The sequence below is a fragment of the Ambystoma mexicanum genome, chromosome 7p, assembly GCF_040938575.1.
Source record: "Ambystoma mexicanum isolate Mex_15411 chromosome 7p, UKY_AmexF1_1, whole genome shotgun sequence".
Lineage (NCBI taxonomy): Eukaryota > Metazoa > Chordata > Amphibia > Caudata > Ambystomatidae > Ambystoma > Ambystoma mexicanum.
Genome location: NC_090939.1, coordinates 83,044,247 through 83,063,249, shown reverse-complemented (window position 1 = coordinate 83,063,249; position 19,003 = coordinate 83,044,247). Strand labels below are relative to the sequence as shown.

Here is a 19,003-nt window from a genome sequence, read left to right as displayed (position 1 = left end):
GTCGATGAGGGCTCTGGTGATGTGGTCATATCTGCATAGACACTGCGTAGACCCTTGATGATGCGTGCAGCTACGTGTAGGACACTTCTCAGGGGCACAGAGAGACTTCTTTCTCTCTCATCTGTCTCAATCGTCTCAACCTAGGCGCCTCCAAAAATCTCTCCATTCAATTCTCTCAAATCGTAAACCCTCCTCCGTCTCTACTACTCTTTCTGCTAACAATCTAGGTCTCTTCTTTGCTTCGCAAATGACCAACATTCAAAGCACCCTTGCAAAGTACCTTCTAACCCTCCTGTGCTCACTTTTCTCGACCACCTCTACCCTCCTCTCCTGTGAAAATGTCTTCCTTTGCCCCACTAACCCTGATGAGATTCTTGATTCTTGACCTTCTCCTCAGGATTAACCCTTCATGTGCCCCCATCAACCCTCTATCCCCACACATAGTGAAATTCATGGCTCCCAGTGTTGCTCCATATCTTACTTCCCCCTTCAACTCCTCTCTTGATAGCACCACTTTTCCATCATCCTACAATTCGGCTACTGTCATCCCTATTCTTAAGCAACCCAGCCTAGATCCTAAATGTCCTGCCAACTTTCTTCCTGTCTATCTTCTATCTCACTATTCTGAAATCCTAGATTGTGTAGCTTTCAACTGACTCAGTGAATTCCTTGGCACACACAACCTTCGGGATCCTCTTCAATCTGGCTTCCAACCTCTGCATGCTACTGAGTCAGCTATCCTCAATGTCAGCAATTACATCTTTTCCGCTCGTCATGCTAGCCATTCATTTATTCTTATTCTTCTCAACCTCTCTGCTGCCGTCGATACCGTCAACCATTCTGACCTTCTCTCAGCATCAGGGACAAGGCACTCACTTGGTTTGTTTCATATCTCGCCCCCAGCCCCAGATGTTTCCAGGTGTCTTGGAACAGCCTTTCCAACCCACTCATCCCCCCTTACTCTTGGTGTTCCCCAAGGGTCAGTCCTGAGTCCACTTCTCTTCACTCTGTGTACCTCTGCTCTTGGCACCTTGATGTCTTCCTATGGCTTCTCCTATCAACTCTTGCTGATGACACTCAGATCGTCTTCTCCCTTCCCCCCTTATCCGATGAGCTACGGTCAAATCTCTCTCTCCGCCATTTAATACTGGATGGCCTTTCACTCGCCAATGCTCAACTCCACTAAAACTGAAGTTCTCTACATCCCATTCAAACAGGCTATCTCTTCCTCTCCCCCCCTTCTTTGCTTTTCTCCTGACTGCCTTCCCTACTCTGCTTCGGGTCACAACCTTGGTGTTGTCTTTGACCTATCTCACAACTTCTCACTCTTCATCTCTAAGTCTGCCACTACAGCCAGTCCTAATCTCTTCAACATCAGAAAAATTAGACATCTTCCATTGAACACTGCTAAGCACCTAATCTCCTCTTTAGTACTCTCTCGATCGGACTACTTAACCAATCTACTCTAAGGCCTTCCCAAATATTCTTTTTCACCTCTTAACAAAGTCTTCAACTTTGCTGTCTGTACACCCTTCAACCCAGCCTGCTTAACCTGCACCTCCCCAGCTCGTCATCAGTTAGGCTGGTTATCTATGAGACAGAGGGAAAAGTATAAACTAGTTCTTCAAATCTATACACAGACGTGCTCCACTCTAGCTATCGGCCCATCTCACTCCCTATTCTCCCCCTTGCTCCCTACAATCATCCTCGACTCACCTCCTTGCCACCTCTCGTGCCCTGTGTGCTCCCTCTTGTTTCCACTCTCTTCCTTTCCTCGCTCCCTTACTCTGGAATGCTCTTCCACTCCCTCTCTGCACTACTCCCGCTGTATCTCTATTTAAATCTAACCCCCTAGCTCTCCTCATTTCTGAATTTCCACTTGCATAGCGTTCTACACCACCACATCTCTCTGTTCTCCTCTCCTCCTACCTCTCAATGACAACCTCTTAGCACTTATCCCTCCCCCATTCATCCTTAAACGTAGCACTTCCTCCACTATTCCGTTCCTATATCATGCATGATCCACTGTCCTTGTCCCTGGATTATGTTTCTACCCCTGCTGCATCATCTGGTCTTATTTCCACATCCTCTCACCCATTGTTAAGGACACTGATCCTTCAATGTTAAAACTTTTTTTGTAAGCATGTTTGTGCAAAAGTGCATTGGTTTTCCCTGTAATTTCAAATAAATAAATGAATAAATATAAAGCCAGAGGAATTGATACAAAGTGCCTGCTCATATCTATGGAAGTAGAGACAACCTCGCAGGAACAAATGCAGGACAAGTGAGCGATATTTGGATTGGACTGGACTGAGGCAAATGGATTACCTAACAAAAATAAAAACTGCAAATCAATCAAAAAGTCAAACTCATCCAAGAACCCCAAAATGACGTTAGTTCTACAAAAACAACAATCCTGACAGGCATGTATTCAGGTGGGAAGCTATCACTTGAGTTCTGCATGCGTGGTCCTCTTATTCATCAGTGGCATGGTGATGCTTGTGCAGTCGTGCCAGGGTCCAGCTAGTGCAAGGCTTGGGCTATATCTAATTGGGTAGCCATAGTGGAAGATGAGTGGCAGTTGCCAGATCCACAGGGCGACACCTATGTTTTCAGACGTTCAGATGTCTCTTGCAATATCCGGGCATGATGATGTACTCTTGCCATCTGCGTTTTCTAACTTAAGCTCTTGGTGAGGCTCATTGATGGAATGGTTTTCTGGTGCCTTGTACACTGCACCATAATCGTAACAAGAGATGTTTCTGCTGCAGCCTGTATTTAGGTACAAGAATAGCTGAGCACATGCTACTGTGCTAGACTGTCTATCTGACTGGCCATCCTGCTCCATCATTGCAACATCATTTGTACAGTGCACTATACTGCTGGACCAGTCTCTATGCTTGAGTAGTGCAGTAGAAAGCGCTTGTCCAGAACCCAGCAGAGACTTATTACTTGGCAACCTGGAACTGTACCTATCCTATTCCTTCCCTCGCCAAGCAATATTGGCTATGAGAACCAGGAGGTCATCAGTGACGTGAAGCTGTTACTTGGGATGTCATCTGTGATGTCATGTGTGTGACCATGAGCAGTGCATGGTGGGAGAGTTAAGGTTGCATAGCTCACCTAGGTGACTCAAGACTTGGGCAAAAAGAAAGCGCAAGTGTAATCTAGGTTCCCGGAACACGGCTCTACCTTTAGCCGTGAATAGTTACCCCCACTGTTTGCCACCTACCTCTCCAGTATTTATGCGTTATACCACCACCTCTACCACCACCTCTTCACTCATGACACACAGAACATAATTCTCACAATGAGGTGCACTATAGAGTAAAATATGAAAGCATATGTAGCTGACCTCAAGTTTTCAATCTGGGATCATTTTAGGTTTTGTTCCAGAGCCTGGACATTGTGAGGTTTCAGTTGATCAGATTAGTGTGTGTGCTTGGAAGAACACTACACATTATTATCATTATTATTAATATAATTAGGGAATTTATTGTGTGCAGACTTAGCTTCGGGATGCAGCGGAGCGCTTTACAATCATATGGGAAAGAATAAGGTTAGGGAGCAGAGAAATGGAGTCCCCAAAAATGTCAAAACAAACATTCTGAATGCGCATTTTGTGCGCAGTCAGCATGTGAGAAAATGCTGAATCCATTATACCGAACGGGGGATGCAGGGGTTTCAACCCACCCCCCAGAATTTGGTATAATGGGATTTGGGGGCTGGGGGAGGGGGGTCCGCCACATCTGATGACGGAGTGCGGCACTGTTGCAAAAAAAGAAGAAAAAAAAGGGGCCTTGCAGCGGAAGTCTCGACCCACTTCAGGGTTGGGACACTTCTGCTGCCTGAAGACAGGAGCACCGAAGTATGGGAGCGAGGAAGCAGAGGAACAGGTGAGTGGGGTACCGGGGGTAGAGGGTAGCAGGCACTTTTGAGGCGGGACTGGGTCCTCTATGCATTTCTTTTCATTATTTCACATTATCGACTTCGGTTTTTTGCAAGCAGACTTTTCGGCCGCAAAATGTTCACGTACATCCGCAGAGAAACAAGGGATTGGGGATCTTGCAACAGTGGAGGGTAACAGTCTGCAATGGATCTACAAGTAACCAGGGGAGGAAACTGAGGATATGATCACCAAGTCTCAGGCAAAGTGGGGGAGGGGGGTGAACAGTGTATGGACCTAGGTGTTAGGGAGCAGTCATTCCTTTAAGAGGAAGGTCTTGAGCTCCTTCCTGAACTGTAGAAGCGAGGGGGCGAGACTGAAACATATCTTAACTCACTAAATGTTTTTCAGTACATTTCGTGGTTTTTTAATGCTGTATTCTGGCCATGTGCTGTCATGCCAAGTGTTAAATGTGTACAAAGGATGGCCTGTGGCCGTACCCTCCATTACTATATTGAGCACACAGCTTAAGGCCCTCTACTCACCACACATATCACAGCAAACAGCAATTGGCACACGGCAAGCCCGCTCCGCACTAAAAAAAATGACACGACATGGCATGGGCCCTTGTCATCTCTGCACATATTTTAGGAAGCAGAATCTCCATCTTGCACGCCTTGCACAAAATCCAGCACGCTTCGAAGTCTTTATGAATCACAAAATCCTGCCCCTTTTACACAGCGATGAGACCTGAACATTTAACAACCTGTGACTAAAATGTGACCTTTCTTAATCAGTCCCACAGTGATCATGTTGTTAAATTGGAATTTGCTGAGTAAGTGCAGGATAGTAGGGCCAGTCTCTGGTTTGCATTTGTTGATGACGATTGGAACATGGTTCATTTAGTGTGATTTGTTTTTTAAGGGTTTGTGCTCATTTGTGCCTATGTCAGAGAATAGTGTATAGTACTAATACTTTCTAAATTTCTGGATTACGTAGCACAATAAAAAAGAACAAAATGCTTATTTTAACTACAGTTCGTTTTTTTATCCAGGCATGCAGATGGCTCGATAAAGTTTTGGGACGCCTCTGCAAGTAAGTTAAATCTCTTTGTTATTATTGTAGCACTGTTTGTTCTCTCTGTCATTTACCGCGAACTGCGACATGAATTCCTGTCGGGATACTGGCCTCCTTCAATTGCATACCCACCTCCTTAGTACTGCATAGAGAATGGTGAGGACATGGGCGCCCACAACCTTAGCACTCCATGAAGACTTCTGAGAATGTTGCTGTCCACCTCCTTAGCATTGAGGACATGGCCGCCCACAACCTTAGCACTCCATGAAGAATTCTGAGAATGTTGCTGTCCATCTCCTTAGCATTGAGGACATGGCCGCCCACAACCTTAGCACTCCATGAAGACTTCTGAGAATGTTGCTGTCCACCTCCTTAGCATTGAGGACATGGCCACCCACAACCTTAGCACTCCATGAAGGCTTCTGAGAATGTTGCTGTCCATCTCCTTAGCATTGAGGACATGGATTCCCACAACGTTAGCACTCCATGAAGACTGCTGAGAATGTTGCAGTCCATCTCCTTAGCATTGAGGACATGGCCGCCCACAACCTTAGCACTCCATGAAGACTTCTGAGAATGTTGCTGTCCTCCTCCTTAGCATTGAGGACGTGGCCGCCCACAACCTTAGTACTCCATGAAGACTTCTGAGAATGTTGCTGTCCACCTCCTTAGCATTGAGGACATGGCCGCCCACAACCTTAGCACTCCATGAAGACTTCTAAGAATGTTGCTGTCCATCTCCTTAGCACTGCATAGGGAATGGTGAGGACATGGCCACCCACAACCTTAGCACTCCATGAAGACTTCGGAGAATGTTGCTGTCCATCTCCTTAGCACTGCATAGGGAATGCTGAGGACATGGCCACCCACAACCTTAGCACTCCATGAAGACTTCTAAGAATGTTGCTGTCCATCTCCTTAGCATTGAGGACATGGCCGCCCACAACCTTAGCACTCCATGAAGACTTCTGAGAATGTTGCTGTCCATCTCCTTAGCATTGAGGACATGGCCGCCCACAACCTTAGCACTCCATGAAGACTTCTGAGAATGTTGCTGTCCATCTCCTTAGCATTGAGGACATGGATTCCCACAACCTTAGCACTCCATGAAGACTGCTGAGAATGTTGCAGTCCATCTCTTAGCATTGAGGACATGGATTCCCACAACCTTAGCACTCCATGAAGACTTCTGAGAATGTTGCAGTCCACCTCCTTAGTACTGCATAGAGAATGGTGAGGACATGGGCGCCCACAACCTTAGCACTCCATGAAGACTTCTGAGAATGTTGCTGTCCATCTCCTTAGCATTGAGGACATGGATTCCCACAACCTTAGCACTCCATGAAGACTTCTGAGAATGTTGCTGTCCATCTCCTTAGCATTGAGGACATGGATTCCCACAACGTTAGCACTCCATGAAGACATCTGAGAATGTTGCAGTCCACCTCCTTAGTACTGCAGAGAGAATGGTGAGGACATGGGCGCCCACAACCTTAGCACTCCATGAAGACTTCTGAGAATGTTGCTGTACACCTCCTTAGCACTGAGGACATGGATTCCCACAACCTTAGCACTCCATGAAGATTTCTGAGAATGTTGCTGTCCACCTCCTTAGCACTGCATAGGGAATGGTGAGGACATGGAGGCCCACATGAAGATTTCTCAGACTGTTGCTGTCCATGTCCTTAGCAATCCATTTGAAATGTTGGCGACTTCCACATCTCTTTTACTCCCTGGGTTCGGCTGAGGACGTAGACTCCACATCCTGAGCGTTCCATAGGTGAATGCTGCAAAAATTGACTTTCACATCCTTAGCAGTCCCTGGGGAATGCTCAGGACGTGGACGTTCACATCGTTGCCACTCTTTATGCAATGCTGTGAATGTTGACATTCACAGCCTTAGCACTCCATCTAGCAGTCTGGGAATGTGACTGTCTACGTCCTTAGGACTCCTGGGGTATGTACATGGCACTCCAGTGGAATGTTGTGGACTTCCGGATTTAGCACTTCACAGGGAATGCTGTGACTGTCCATGTCATGAGCGTTACATGGGCAATGGTGCAAATATTGACCTTCACATTCTTGACAGTCTGTAGGTAATGATCAGGACTAGGACATCTGCACCGTTACCCTCCTTTAGGCAATGCTGTGATTGTTAACCTTCACATATGTTGCACTCCATCTGGAAGTCTGAGAGCGTGATTGTCCCTAAACCTCTCGCTCGTGTCCGAGAGCTTCAAGCTTTAGACTAAATTCCCTTTTTATATAATGGTGGCACCATAGTTGCCTGTGTGCTGGCGCCACCATTATGGAAGAAGAGGTGAGCATGCAGGAAACCGAGGCTTTTTTTTAAAGCCGGAAGCTCCCGCTCATTTGCGGGAGCTTCAGGCTTCATTAAGAAAGGCCTTCATTTCCAGTAGCCTCACTGCCTATGCTTTAATGGTGGCACTATCCCTTACCAGGTATTTCTTTAGCTAAGAGATGCAGCAATCACCCCTAGCTAAAGTGATGACTGGCGAGAGGCAGAGCCACCACAAAGCCTGAAAAGGTGAGGCACTGTCCCCCGGCAAGGCATCCCTTTTGTTAATAGATGCAGAAATCAGCATCCTCTCCCCCATGGGTGTCATGAATGCATGGATGATAAAATGACCTCTTTTCCACAGGAGTACAGGGATGAGTATAGGTCAAACTGCCTACTTGTCCCTACACCACTACTGAACATGAAGTAATCCCAATCATGGAGGTAAAACAGGCACAGCCAACGGGTTTACCTCCATCGCATCTTGTGGTAATGTGGACTGAGGGCAGGTTATATGCTGAGGAGAGGGGGTAAGGTGATAGCAGTAGCAACCGAAACAGCCATAGTGCAAATACTCAATAATAAAAGAATGTCCGATGGCAACACAGAAAATACAGAACTGTTATGGAATGGTGTTCTGGGTATTTAACCAGGGTTGATCAGACAAGCAATTTCAGCAATGTCACAGTTCCAAGGTTATGTCTTTCAAATAAAGGATTAAGAAAGGGGCTTAGGGGTCACTGTGGTCCAAATAGTGGACTATGGGGAGAAGGTCTATTGATGGTACCTTATTCTAGGCCTTAGGTGGTCCAACAGCATCAAACTGGGCTTGTCTGTGCTTTCCTTGCAGTCAAACTAGATTCTAGATGTAGCGAGTCACGCTGATCCAGCAGCGAGTTGGTGATGAGACGACAAAGATACAGGACTCTCTGTGGTTTGAGTCAGCGTTCGAGGCAATGCAGTTCGAAAGAGTGGAACAGGTTCGGAACGGCTGTTGAGTCAGTTTGAGATGATGTTACCTCTGGATTAAGTCAGTGCACAACACAATGACTTCCAGTAGTTAGAATTGGTGTTGGAGTCAGGTTGAGGCGATATCTTGTTGTTTAATTGTGGTGCTCGAAGAGGTAGCAAGATGAAGTCTTCCGCAGTGGTGAACCGCCAAGGCAGCAATGAATGCTATTGAGGCAAAGTGGCGTTGAGTTGGTTTGAGGAAGCAAGTGTGCAGTTCGAAGTCACGAAGTGCCAAAAGCAGCACTCTGGGTCCAGTGCTGTTTCGAGATACGTCCAACACAGTTTTGAATGCAGTTCGAAGCACTGTGAACAGGATTCCAACTGCTCGTAGACTTTCTGGTTGCTGGTAGTCCCAATCCAGAGGCTCCAAGGACACAGTGAGTTCTTGCTCTGCACTCCCAGTCTAGGGATATAGATGTGACAAATCAACTTCCAGGGCACCCATGGTGCAGGAATGAATATCGGTTTCTAAGCCATCAATCAGCCCCACATCTCTAGTACACCAGGAGGGATCTGAATAGAGTGGAAACACAAGTAAATTATAAACCCCCTTGTCCAATTTTGGTAATGTCGACGGAAATGCAGGCTGATCTCCGCAAGATCGTGGATCATTGGCTAGTCGCAACACAGCAAAAATACAATTATTACTCAATGATAAAAGGGACTTTCCAGTCAAAGTTGTATACAGATATCTACTTTATTATTATTACAACAGACAGTTCTAGCACACTACAAAATACAACCCACCCTGTAAAGGAACACAGAGGACAAACAGTTTCACGAAGGAAAGGGATGCACTGTGGATACTGACAGGAGGGTAGTCGGTAAAGCAATCAGTCTTAACTGTTCTAGGTTAATTGCTTTCAGCACCAAGGGAGCAAGGGGTTGTAAATGTCACTAGGGGCCTTCGGGAAAAGGACCAGGGGGACAGAACCTCAATGTACCATGTGCTTGAGATGATCTTGATGCTCGACAGCGTTGAGTCAGTTCCAGGACGCTTTGCAGCTTTAGTGACGGAGTTCAAGATGGGAGACAGCTGCGGGTATCAGGCAGCAGGTAGTTCGGCAAGCGAGGCTGGGTGGACAGCTGCAGACTGGTCTACACGGCGGCTTGGGGTCAAGAATTATTGTTTCTATGCTGATTGGCGGATCTGGAATGCTGGTTGAGGCGTCGCAGATGGCTTTAGTCACTGCAGCGTGACGACAGTCAGTGGTGCAGCCAGTCGCAGTTCGGGGGCTCGACTACCTCAAAAATGTCCTTAAAAGATGGATGCTGTTGATGCTTGTTGTGGCACTCCTTCTAGCTTCTTCACTGGGCACGTGTCGTCCTTTAAGGCGGGCGGCCCAAACCTAAGGAGAATGTTTCCAGGCAATGGCCTTGTGCTTTGGTCCCACCTAGGAAGCTTGCTGGCAGAACCTAGCAGGGCACACTGTGTGCTGGCTGGGTACCGTATCTGGAGCTGCTGGACGGGTCCTTTGAGGTAAGTTTCTCCCTCTGTTCCCTGGGAGATGTCTAGGGTAGGGATCTTTCTTCCATCTTTGAAACCCTGGCCTTCCTTCACTGGCGGAAGTTGAAAGCCAGACTGTACCTTCAGCCAGGGTCCCAATGAGTCATCCTTCTTACTCCTTTCAAAGGCATCGGATGATCTGCCAATAGAGGGGCTCAACCCTCTTTTAAAGCCAAAAGGGCCCCACTGATTGGTGCAGGCTAGGCCTACCTTAATGAACCAATCCTTGGTTCCCACCAACAATCTTCTGTTATGCTAGAGGTCATAACCAGAGTGCTTTGCAACAGGAAAGATAAGGGGTGACAGCATGTACTACTAAGCCCCACCCATCTTCCTGTCTGTTCTGGATCAAAGTGTCTGGTTAATTGAGCTCTCTGTGGCTCTTGATCAAAGTGCAGGTCTTCCTTGAAGTTTGTGACGAGAACAGACTTTCTCCATCAAATCACATACTTCTTCCTTCTGAAAGGGGGTCCGCCTCCAGGGGTTTCCTACTGTAAGCACTAATGTAAGCAGACATGACATTCACTACCCATCATACAGAGGGGTGGGAGCTAGCTTAAATTTGACACATTGCATATCAAAGAGGTGTTGGTTTCCTGCCCCCTCTTGTCAGTTCTGCGATCAGGGCTCTCGCAGACCTTTTTCTATTCACTTTCATCGTATGCGCTGCCACCAGCAGAACTTTGATTAATTAGGCTGGCCATGGCAGGAGGAAGATGATGCCTTCCCCCTTCCTGAGATGCTTTGATGTACACGTGGCTGTCACATTCCAGCTGAGCATAACAGGGGGACTGCGCCTCTAGACTGTGTCCACCAGATTACACGTGAATATGTGTTTGTCATGCAGAGAGCTTTAGCCCCACACATTTTTTGAGGTTGATCTCCCATCAATCAATTTCTTTAAAAAGTATCAAAGCCCAGGGGAGTGTACACCCGCCGTGCGGATGGTCGAATTCCTCACAATTGGCTAACATCTGCAGGGGTTCCTCCACCTCCAGGGAGAGGCCTGGTTCCAGTGCAGCTGTCAAAGTGGCATGCCTGGGTCCACAGCAGTTCATCCCCTCTGTTCTGAGGGAATGGTTAGCGCACAGAGATCCGCTCTGGCTTGGATGGCTGCTGCCATCACCTCTGTCAGAAGGCTTTGGAATGGACTGCTCCCCCAGCAGAGTCCCAAAAGTATATTCTTCTTTTTCTGATGTCCAGAGTTAAATCAAATCACAGGATGGGAGATCCCTTCCTTATAAAGTTGAATTGTCACTGTGAATTGTACAAAAGCAAGCCTGCTGTAAAGGGTCCAATCCCAGTTGCTGTAACAACTGACCATTTCCATATTACATCGTACCCGGAGTTCCTTGCTTGTTCTGCAGGAAATGGAGGGGACAGGAAGGGAAAGAGCACCAACAGAAAAGCAAGATGGTTGAACCCCTTCTTAGGGCGATGTTTCCCTCTCTGGCTACTCTACTGCTGCCTCTTTGCCATGTCTGCTGACTTCAGATGCCTTCTGTTGTGCAACACAAAGCTGTGAGGCTGGCCTTTGTTATATGAGTGCTCCTTTGAAGCTTGGTTCCCTTATGAGAACTCTTGTCCCCTGAGAGGAGGTATTACCCTTCCTACCGGGGAATTAAATGCAGCATCCCTAGGTATTGTTTCACTGAAAGCATTGGAGACAGCCAGGCTAGCCATGAATGTACATCCTCCTGACATCACTGGCCTGGTCCCACAGGGTTGACACTTCTATGATATCAAATTGAGATTACCCATATTGGCAGAATGATAAAGCAACAATTATTACGTTTTAGTTCAGAGGTGCAGACTTTCAAACGCTACATCTCACTCAAGTGGCTTTGAGCCACAGCAGCTTTCAGGGATTCACATGTAATCTTTGAACCTGCTCCGTGCCACTGGAGAGCAGTGGCTGTAGATGTCAGGCGACTGGTGCAGAAAAGGCAAATGGATGAAGCATGCTTTTGGCATTGCGATTTCAGGGGGTTCTGATTAGCTTACTGGCTTGTCCAACCTTTTTGAATGTGGGGCCGAAGCATTAACTTTTAGTCACCCAGTGGGCCGGCGAGCTAAAAGTCAACAACCTCACCCAAAGCCGCATATTAAAAAGCAAAGGTGCGTGACCTTTGACACAATAGCATACAGGCAGTGATAGCCATGCGGTCCCAAAGATAGCTTTTTGTGTCAGGGGCACTGATCAAAGGTTAGTTTCTTATGATTTCTTCCAGTGTGTACGTGTTGATATTTTTCTGAAATAGTGGGACCGGCCGAGCAGCGAGGGAGCTATAAGGATCTAGTGAGGGTTTGGGGGGGGGATCACCCCCCAAGATTCTTTTTCCAAATATGGAGCTGAAATTGTGCATTTTACAGCAGGAAAAGTGACCAAAAAGCTTTACAATCAGTTCTAAAGGGGAACATGTACATTCCATGTCACCAACAGCAGACAAGAACATTGTAGAACATAGACCATTGTAATGATCACTGTGTCCACAGTGTAAGAGAGCACTGTCACTGATGTAACACATTGGCATGCTGGTTGTGCCCAAAATATGCCTCTGTAGCAACATGTCTATGTATGAAGGACTTTTTTTATTGCATGATTAGTAACTTATTAATAACCTTTCCTGAACAGGTTAAACCACGCAATCAAATGACAAACAGAAGTAAACAAAAGCCAAAAAAGTGACCACAGTGGGTTTTATACTACATCTGGGATAATCTGTGCCAAATCCAATGGGGCCAAGATTGCCAATTTTCCGTCTTGTGCATGTTATTAAGTCGGCTCCAAATCCAATGGGGCCAGGATTGCCAATTCTCCTGTCTTGTGCATGTTAAGTCTTCGAAAAGCATTCAACACAGTTAAACAGAAGTCCAATAATTCGACTAACACTGCACATGTTTTCAGTGTGACACTTGGCATTGTTTTTGTTTGCACAAATTCTCAATATCTGCTGGCACACTTGATTGAGTATTCCAGATCGGTGTCCATCCGTCAAAAGTGATCTTGATTTTGTTTTTATGCTCCTCAATCTTGAGAAAAGCTGTCCACAGCAGTATGTGCTGCCAAAAAGTGCAATGAACCGAAGTGCATGATTAGACAGATTTGGGAAAGAGTCCCATGTAATGCATTTACTATTAAATGTATGCAGGGTATGTTCAGAAAAGGCTCTCTTCAGGTCGCCATTAGTTTGCATGTCAATTCCATTTGAAACATGTTAGGAGCATTTGTGACATTAGTACCAAATGGATCTGCAAACATCTTCAGCTCATCACTGTGCTCCCTGAAATCTGAAAATCGTTTTTTAAATTCATCCATAAGATTCCCAATCAGTGCATAATACTTATCATGGTTGATGCTGTGAGCAGATCTTGTTACCAGTACTGTGAAATGAGTAGCATTCTTTTCATTCAGCTGTTTCTGAAACAATTCCAGCTTATGAACGAAGGATTGGATGTGCTCATACAGCCTGTTCACAAACTGATACTTCCCTTGCAGTTTTACATTCAGGTCTGCAAGATATTTTGTTATGTCAACAAGGAATGCCAAGTCATTCAACCAGCTATCATCATCCAAGAAACTGGCATCTTTCCCTTTATTCGTCATGAACATTTTAATTTCATTAAGCAGTGACCAGACTCTGGATAGTATGGCTGCCCTGCTAAGCCAACGAACTTGGCAAAAGTAAATAACATCATCATGGTCTGCTCCCATCTCCACAAGAAATGCTTGGAACTGTCTATGGTTAAGCCCTTTTGACCTTATGAAATTCACTGTAGAAACAACCTTTTCCATCACATGCAGCATCTCCAGGGCCTTTGCGCACAGTTGTTCCTGGTGAATGATGCAGTGATGCGTGATGACATTTTGGGTAACTGACTGTGCCATTAAACTGACAATGGAAATCACAACCAACAGCAGCTTGATGATTTCTGATTCCTTTGCCTGTCTCTTCGGCCTCGTGGGCCACATGAAATGGCTTGGAGGGTCGCATTGTGGCCCGCGGGCCGTATGTTGGACAACCTTGGATTAGCAGATTCCCCTTTCAGAAGTAGAATTACCTGGTTCATTTATAATAATAAAAATCAAAACACCTAGGGCTTTGACATCCTTGCCAGATTGCATTCTGTCACCAGGAATGGGACAGTGATATCATGTCATTTGTGATGTGACGGTAAACAGTACATGATGCAGAATGTTATGATTGTGTTGCTAACCACAACTAGTGAATTTCAGTTTGTTTTTCAATGTGACCAATGTTTTTTCAATACATTGCTTGTTCCTCCTAACTGTGTTGTGTATATATATATATATATATATATATATATATTTCTGGGGCTTGTAGAATCTGCTTAGATCACATGCTGTGCATAGGCCGACATCTAGTGGAAGCTGCAGAGTATTACAGTTTGTTTTTTTAAACTCGAAAATGGGCGTTGACACAGGGCGTGCCAGTAATACTATCCCTAGTGTGACGTCCACTGCACCCATGATCCCTCACGCATCTAGGACCATCGGATTGTTTTTTTCAGCCATACTGGTCGGAAGCATTCCGCGGAGTTCCCTGGCCTTAGCCATACTTTTGCAAAAATATTGTTATATTTCTCCACCCCAACGTCGAGTCACCGAACATCCACACTCGACGCCGGCCTGGAGAAAGAATCGACCGTCGACAGCTGCACAACGGATTTGGGCCTCGGAAGGCCTCTGGCCTCGGCCCGGGCCTTGGAAGGCCTCTGGCCTCGGCCCTGCAAGTAGGGAGAGTGGGGGGTGGACATACTCTACACTCTTTTGGTATATAGGTACATTCTTATATATTCCCACACTTATTCGCCCGCTGCCACAAGATGCGTATGGAGGGTACCCCTTTCCAATTTTGCCCCAAGTGCAACCGCATGTACCCTTGGGCTGACAGACACGCCACGTGCAATCTCTGCTTACCAAGGGACCACCCCGAGGCTAACTGCAGAGCGTGTAGTAGGTTCAAACCGGAAACACTAAAGGACCGTTTGATCAAGCGTTGGGCCCACCACACCAGGCGTCAAGAGGCCATGGCAGTGGAGGGCACCTTCAGCGATGGCAGCGACGCCGTGATTCCGGACGGCGAGAGCAACGTGGCGTCAATTGACAGCCAAGCGCAAGTCTCCGACCTCGGAAGGTCGTCCGGCAGGCGCTACCCATAGCACTTCCACAAAACACATGAAGTCCAACCGAGACTCAACGCGCACGTCGAGTACTCGGAAAGAGGCAGATAGAGAACGGTCCGAATCGGTGTCCTCTGGGCGTTCTCGATCTAGATCGCTGCATGACTCCAGGCACCCATCCACTGTTGCCAAGAGTGCCTCGCTCCCCAAGGTAACGGAGGTTCGATCGTCGGAAGACGAAGCTGACCTCTATCCCCAGACCTCACTCCAGGAGTCGGCGTCAACACGCCGCGCAACGGCTGTTCCCGAGTCCCAACCTCCACACTCGAGAGATAGGGACACTACCCCCGAACCTCGGCGCCAGGCGTCGAAAGGCTCTGAAGGGGCGAAAAAACAGGGTAAACACTCTTCCACCCACGGGGAAGGGGAAAAACAACAAAGGAAGCAGTCTCAGCCTCCTTCCACACCTCAAAAACATTCTACTCCACATAAAGGGTTGGACAAGTCTCAGTCTTCTGTTATCCCAAAGGCCCCTGTTCAAACCTGTAGGTCTAGTCAAGTTAATACAGGGAAAGCCCTCCAAGAAAGAATCATATCATTCCCAGTTCAAGAGAATGGTCTAGTGATGACATAGACAGAGTCATGTCAAGGATGTCATCATTGGCAGATTTCTACGACAAAAACCCTGAACACTTTCTCTATTATACCCCAGACGGGTCAACACCCTCAGGCTATAAGGATCCTATACCCCCAAGTAAGAAGTCCCGGGTTGAAGCTCCTACTTCAGACCCCTTCTGTATACAGCCCTATTCTCAATATCAGGGAGATCCACCCTTTTGTGAGGATCCAGATTTGGGCATGTTGGAAGAACAAACTGGGATGGCTACTATGGGGATGATGAGGACCAAGAGAAGGAGGACGACGACCCAGAAACCTACAGGGTAGATTCCCCGATAGATAAAGAACCCCCGGTTACCGACTCCCCTGTCGACAACCAGCCTCTCTTGAATGAAGTTCTGTCCAGAGCGGCAGAACACTTCCACATTGACACCCATGGTGCTCAGGAAGAGAGGGACTTTGCCGAGGAGTTAGTGGGAGAAAGGAGACCTGTTGCCTAGGCCATCCCTATCCTTAAGTCAATACAAAGAAGGATAGACCCTTCGCTTGTTAATCTCACTAGGGCGGTAAACCCCAGAGTTGAGAAGCTTTTCAGGGCAGCCTAAACAGACCCACTGTACATAAGAAGGCATCTGAAACTGGACTCCCTGGTAGTTACAAACACCCGTAAGAGGGCGAGCACACCCTTGTCATCGTCCGAAGGTCCTCCCGACAAGGAGAGCAAGAAGATTTATGGCTTGGGCAGGAAAGTAGCCTCCACTTCCGCCTACCAGGCAAGGAACTCCAACTCCACCACCCTGCTGGCGAGTTACAACTGCCACCAGTGGGAAGAAGTCACGGCACTCATAGATTCCGTCCCAGAACCCTTAAAAAGCCAATTGGCACGGGTTTCGGCGGAAGGAAGAGCCGTGTCAGGTTGCATATTAAAAGCAACCTTTAATGCCGCGGATGAGCCCGGCAGATTGATAGCAGAAGGTACTGTTATCAAGAGGCATGCTTGGTTGCGGCAGTCTGGGTTCAAAGCCGAAACCCAAGCATCATTGATAGATAAACCGGTGGAGCCGGATATATTGTTTGGAAAGGCGGTCGAGGACGCGCTTAAAAATGCCAAGGACGAGTATGAGACACTCAAATCCCTAGGCCAACTAACCAATAAACTCCCAAACCAGAGAGGAAATGGCAATTTTTGTCACCCACGTGGACAAAATTCCCAGAGAGGGTCTAACTCTTCCCAGGGGCAGGGTACACAATGGAACAACAACAGCCAGCAGTCTACCCAGGGTTATGGCAGGGGTAATAAGAGAGGACGTGGTAAAGGTAGAGACAGCCCCAGTAGAGGCAGCGGCACGCCTCCACCAAAACAGTGACACTCCGTTCAGGGTCCCTTCTCACGCATCCCCAGTCGGGGGACGCATTTCCAACTTCACCCAAGCTTGGGAAGGGATCACATCAGACAGATGGGTGCTGTCCACAGTGTCCGCAGGATACTGCATAGAACTGTTAGAGCGTCCCCGAAACCACCCTCTACGACAAAAAATACATTCTTTGGACCACCAGAAGATCCTCCTCGAGGAGATCGTCAATCTTCTAGCAAAGGACGCGATAGAACTCGTCCCGGGACAGCAGGTAAACAAGGGTATTTATTCAACTTACTTCCTTGTGCCAAAAAAAGATTTGACCATGCGCCCAGTATTGGACTTACGGCCTGCAAACAAGTATGTCAAGCCCCAAAAGTTTTGCATGACTACTCTCCAAGAGGTAATCCCCCTCCTAAAAAAGGGGGATTACATGGCAACATTGGACATGAAAGTTGCCTATTTTTGTATGTCCATGTTCCCAGCGCATAGAAAGTACTTGCGCTTCAAGGTGGACAGTCGGCACTACCAGTTCAAGGTACTGCCCTTCGGGATAGCTTCGGCTCCAAGGGTATTCACCAAGGTACTGGCGGTGGCGGCAGCACACCTACGCAGGGAGGCAATCCCGGTGTACCCTTACCTGGACGACTGGCTCATCATGGGGGAGACCCAAGTAATTTGCAGAACAAACATTCAAAGGACGATCGACCTCCTCTTCGAATTAGGTTTCTCAATAAACGAGAAAAAGTCAAGTTTGGTGCCAAGCACCTCCAAACAGTTCCTAGGAGCTAGCCTAGACAAGCAAGAGGGGTTGACCTTTCCATCAGAGGGAAGAATTCGGAATATACTGCTGCAAATTCCGCAATATCAGGCCGGTCGCCAGATAACGGTACGCAAAGCAATGGGTTTGCTGGGCATGATGGCGTCATGTATTTACCTGGTCCCCCACAAGCACCTGCGCATGCGTCCCATGCAGGAATGGTTGGCGAAACAGTGGTCTCAGGCAAGTGGTCAGTGGGACGATCTAGTGGTCGTTTCGCCAACACTTATACAAAGCCTTCACTGGTGGACAAGAGAAAATCTGTCCAAAGGGAAACCCTTTTACGATCCCGAGATACAGGCGGTAGTCACAACCGATGCATGCCTCACAGGGTGGGGAGCTCACCACCTCCACCACACAGCTCAGGGTCTCTGGTCTCACTCAGTGGCCAAGAATCGCATCAACCTGCTAGAGCTTCTGGCAGTATTCAGAGCGTTTCAAGCGTTCGAGCCCTACCTGCTGAATCTGTCAGTGCAGATTCAGACGGACAGCACTATAGCCATGTTTACCTGAACAAGCAAGGAGGGACTCGTTCGCCAAATCTGTCCAAGCTTGCCCAGAAAGTTTGGATATGGGCACTCAGACGGAAGATCTTCCTGTCATCTCAACTTGTTCCAGGGGATCTCAATTCTCTGGCGGATGCTTTGAGCAGAGATCCCCTCCCAAGGAACACGAATGGTGTCTACACAGAGAAATCGTAGAAGATATCTTCTCTCAGTGGGGTTTCCCCACTAGAGACCTAATCGCCACAAGCGAAAACAGACAGTGCCCAGAATTTGCATCCAGGTTCCCCCAGCCACACTCCCAGGGGAACGCTCTGTGGATGAACTGGTCAGGGATGTTTGCGTACGCTTTTCCACCAACACCTCTCATCTGGAAGGTGGTCAACAAGATGAACAGAGAATCAATGACGCTCGTCCTAGTTGCTCCCATGTGGGCGAGACAAACGTGGTTTCCACACCTATGCAGACTAGCTGTGTGCGAACCCATCAAACTCCTGGGCTGGTACAACCTACTGTCCCAGCACCAAGGTCAAACAGTGCATCCTCAACCCAACTCAATGAACCTGGCAGCATGGCTCCTGAGGTCATAGTGTTCGGACATCTCAAATTACCACAGGGATGTATGGACATCCTAAAAGAATCTAGGAAGCCAAACACGAGGCACTGCTACTTTAACAAATGGAAACGATTCGTTATCTGGTGGCAGAATAAGCAAGTCAACCCAGTTGATTGCACTCCTTCCACAATTGTTACATACATGCTACACCTGCTGGACTGGTATT

At 47.4% G+C, this 19,003-nt stretch overlaps 1 protein-coding gene across 6 annotated transcripts in view; it reads left to right on the top strand.

Annotated features, from left to right (window-relative positions):
- The window catches only part of STXBP5L (syntaxin binding protein 5L), a 3,950,894-nt gene that overhangs the window by 2,413,268 nt on the left and 1,518,623 nt on the right, over positions 1-19,003 (top strand). For all 6 annotated transcript variants that reach the window (XM_069635832.1, XM_069635831.1, XM_069635829.1 and 3 more), the window contains exon 14: positions 4,941-4,981. In XM_069635832.1, coding sequence (XP_069491933.1) covers positions 4,941-4,981 — 41 coding nt within the window. The remainder of the gene's footprint in view (positions 1-4,940; positions 4,982-19,003) is intronic.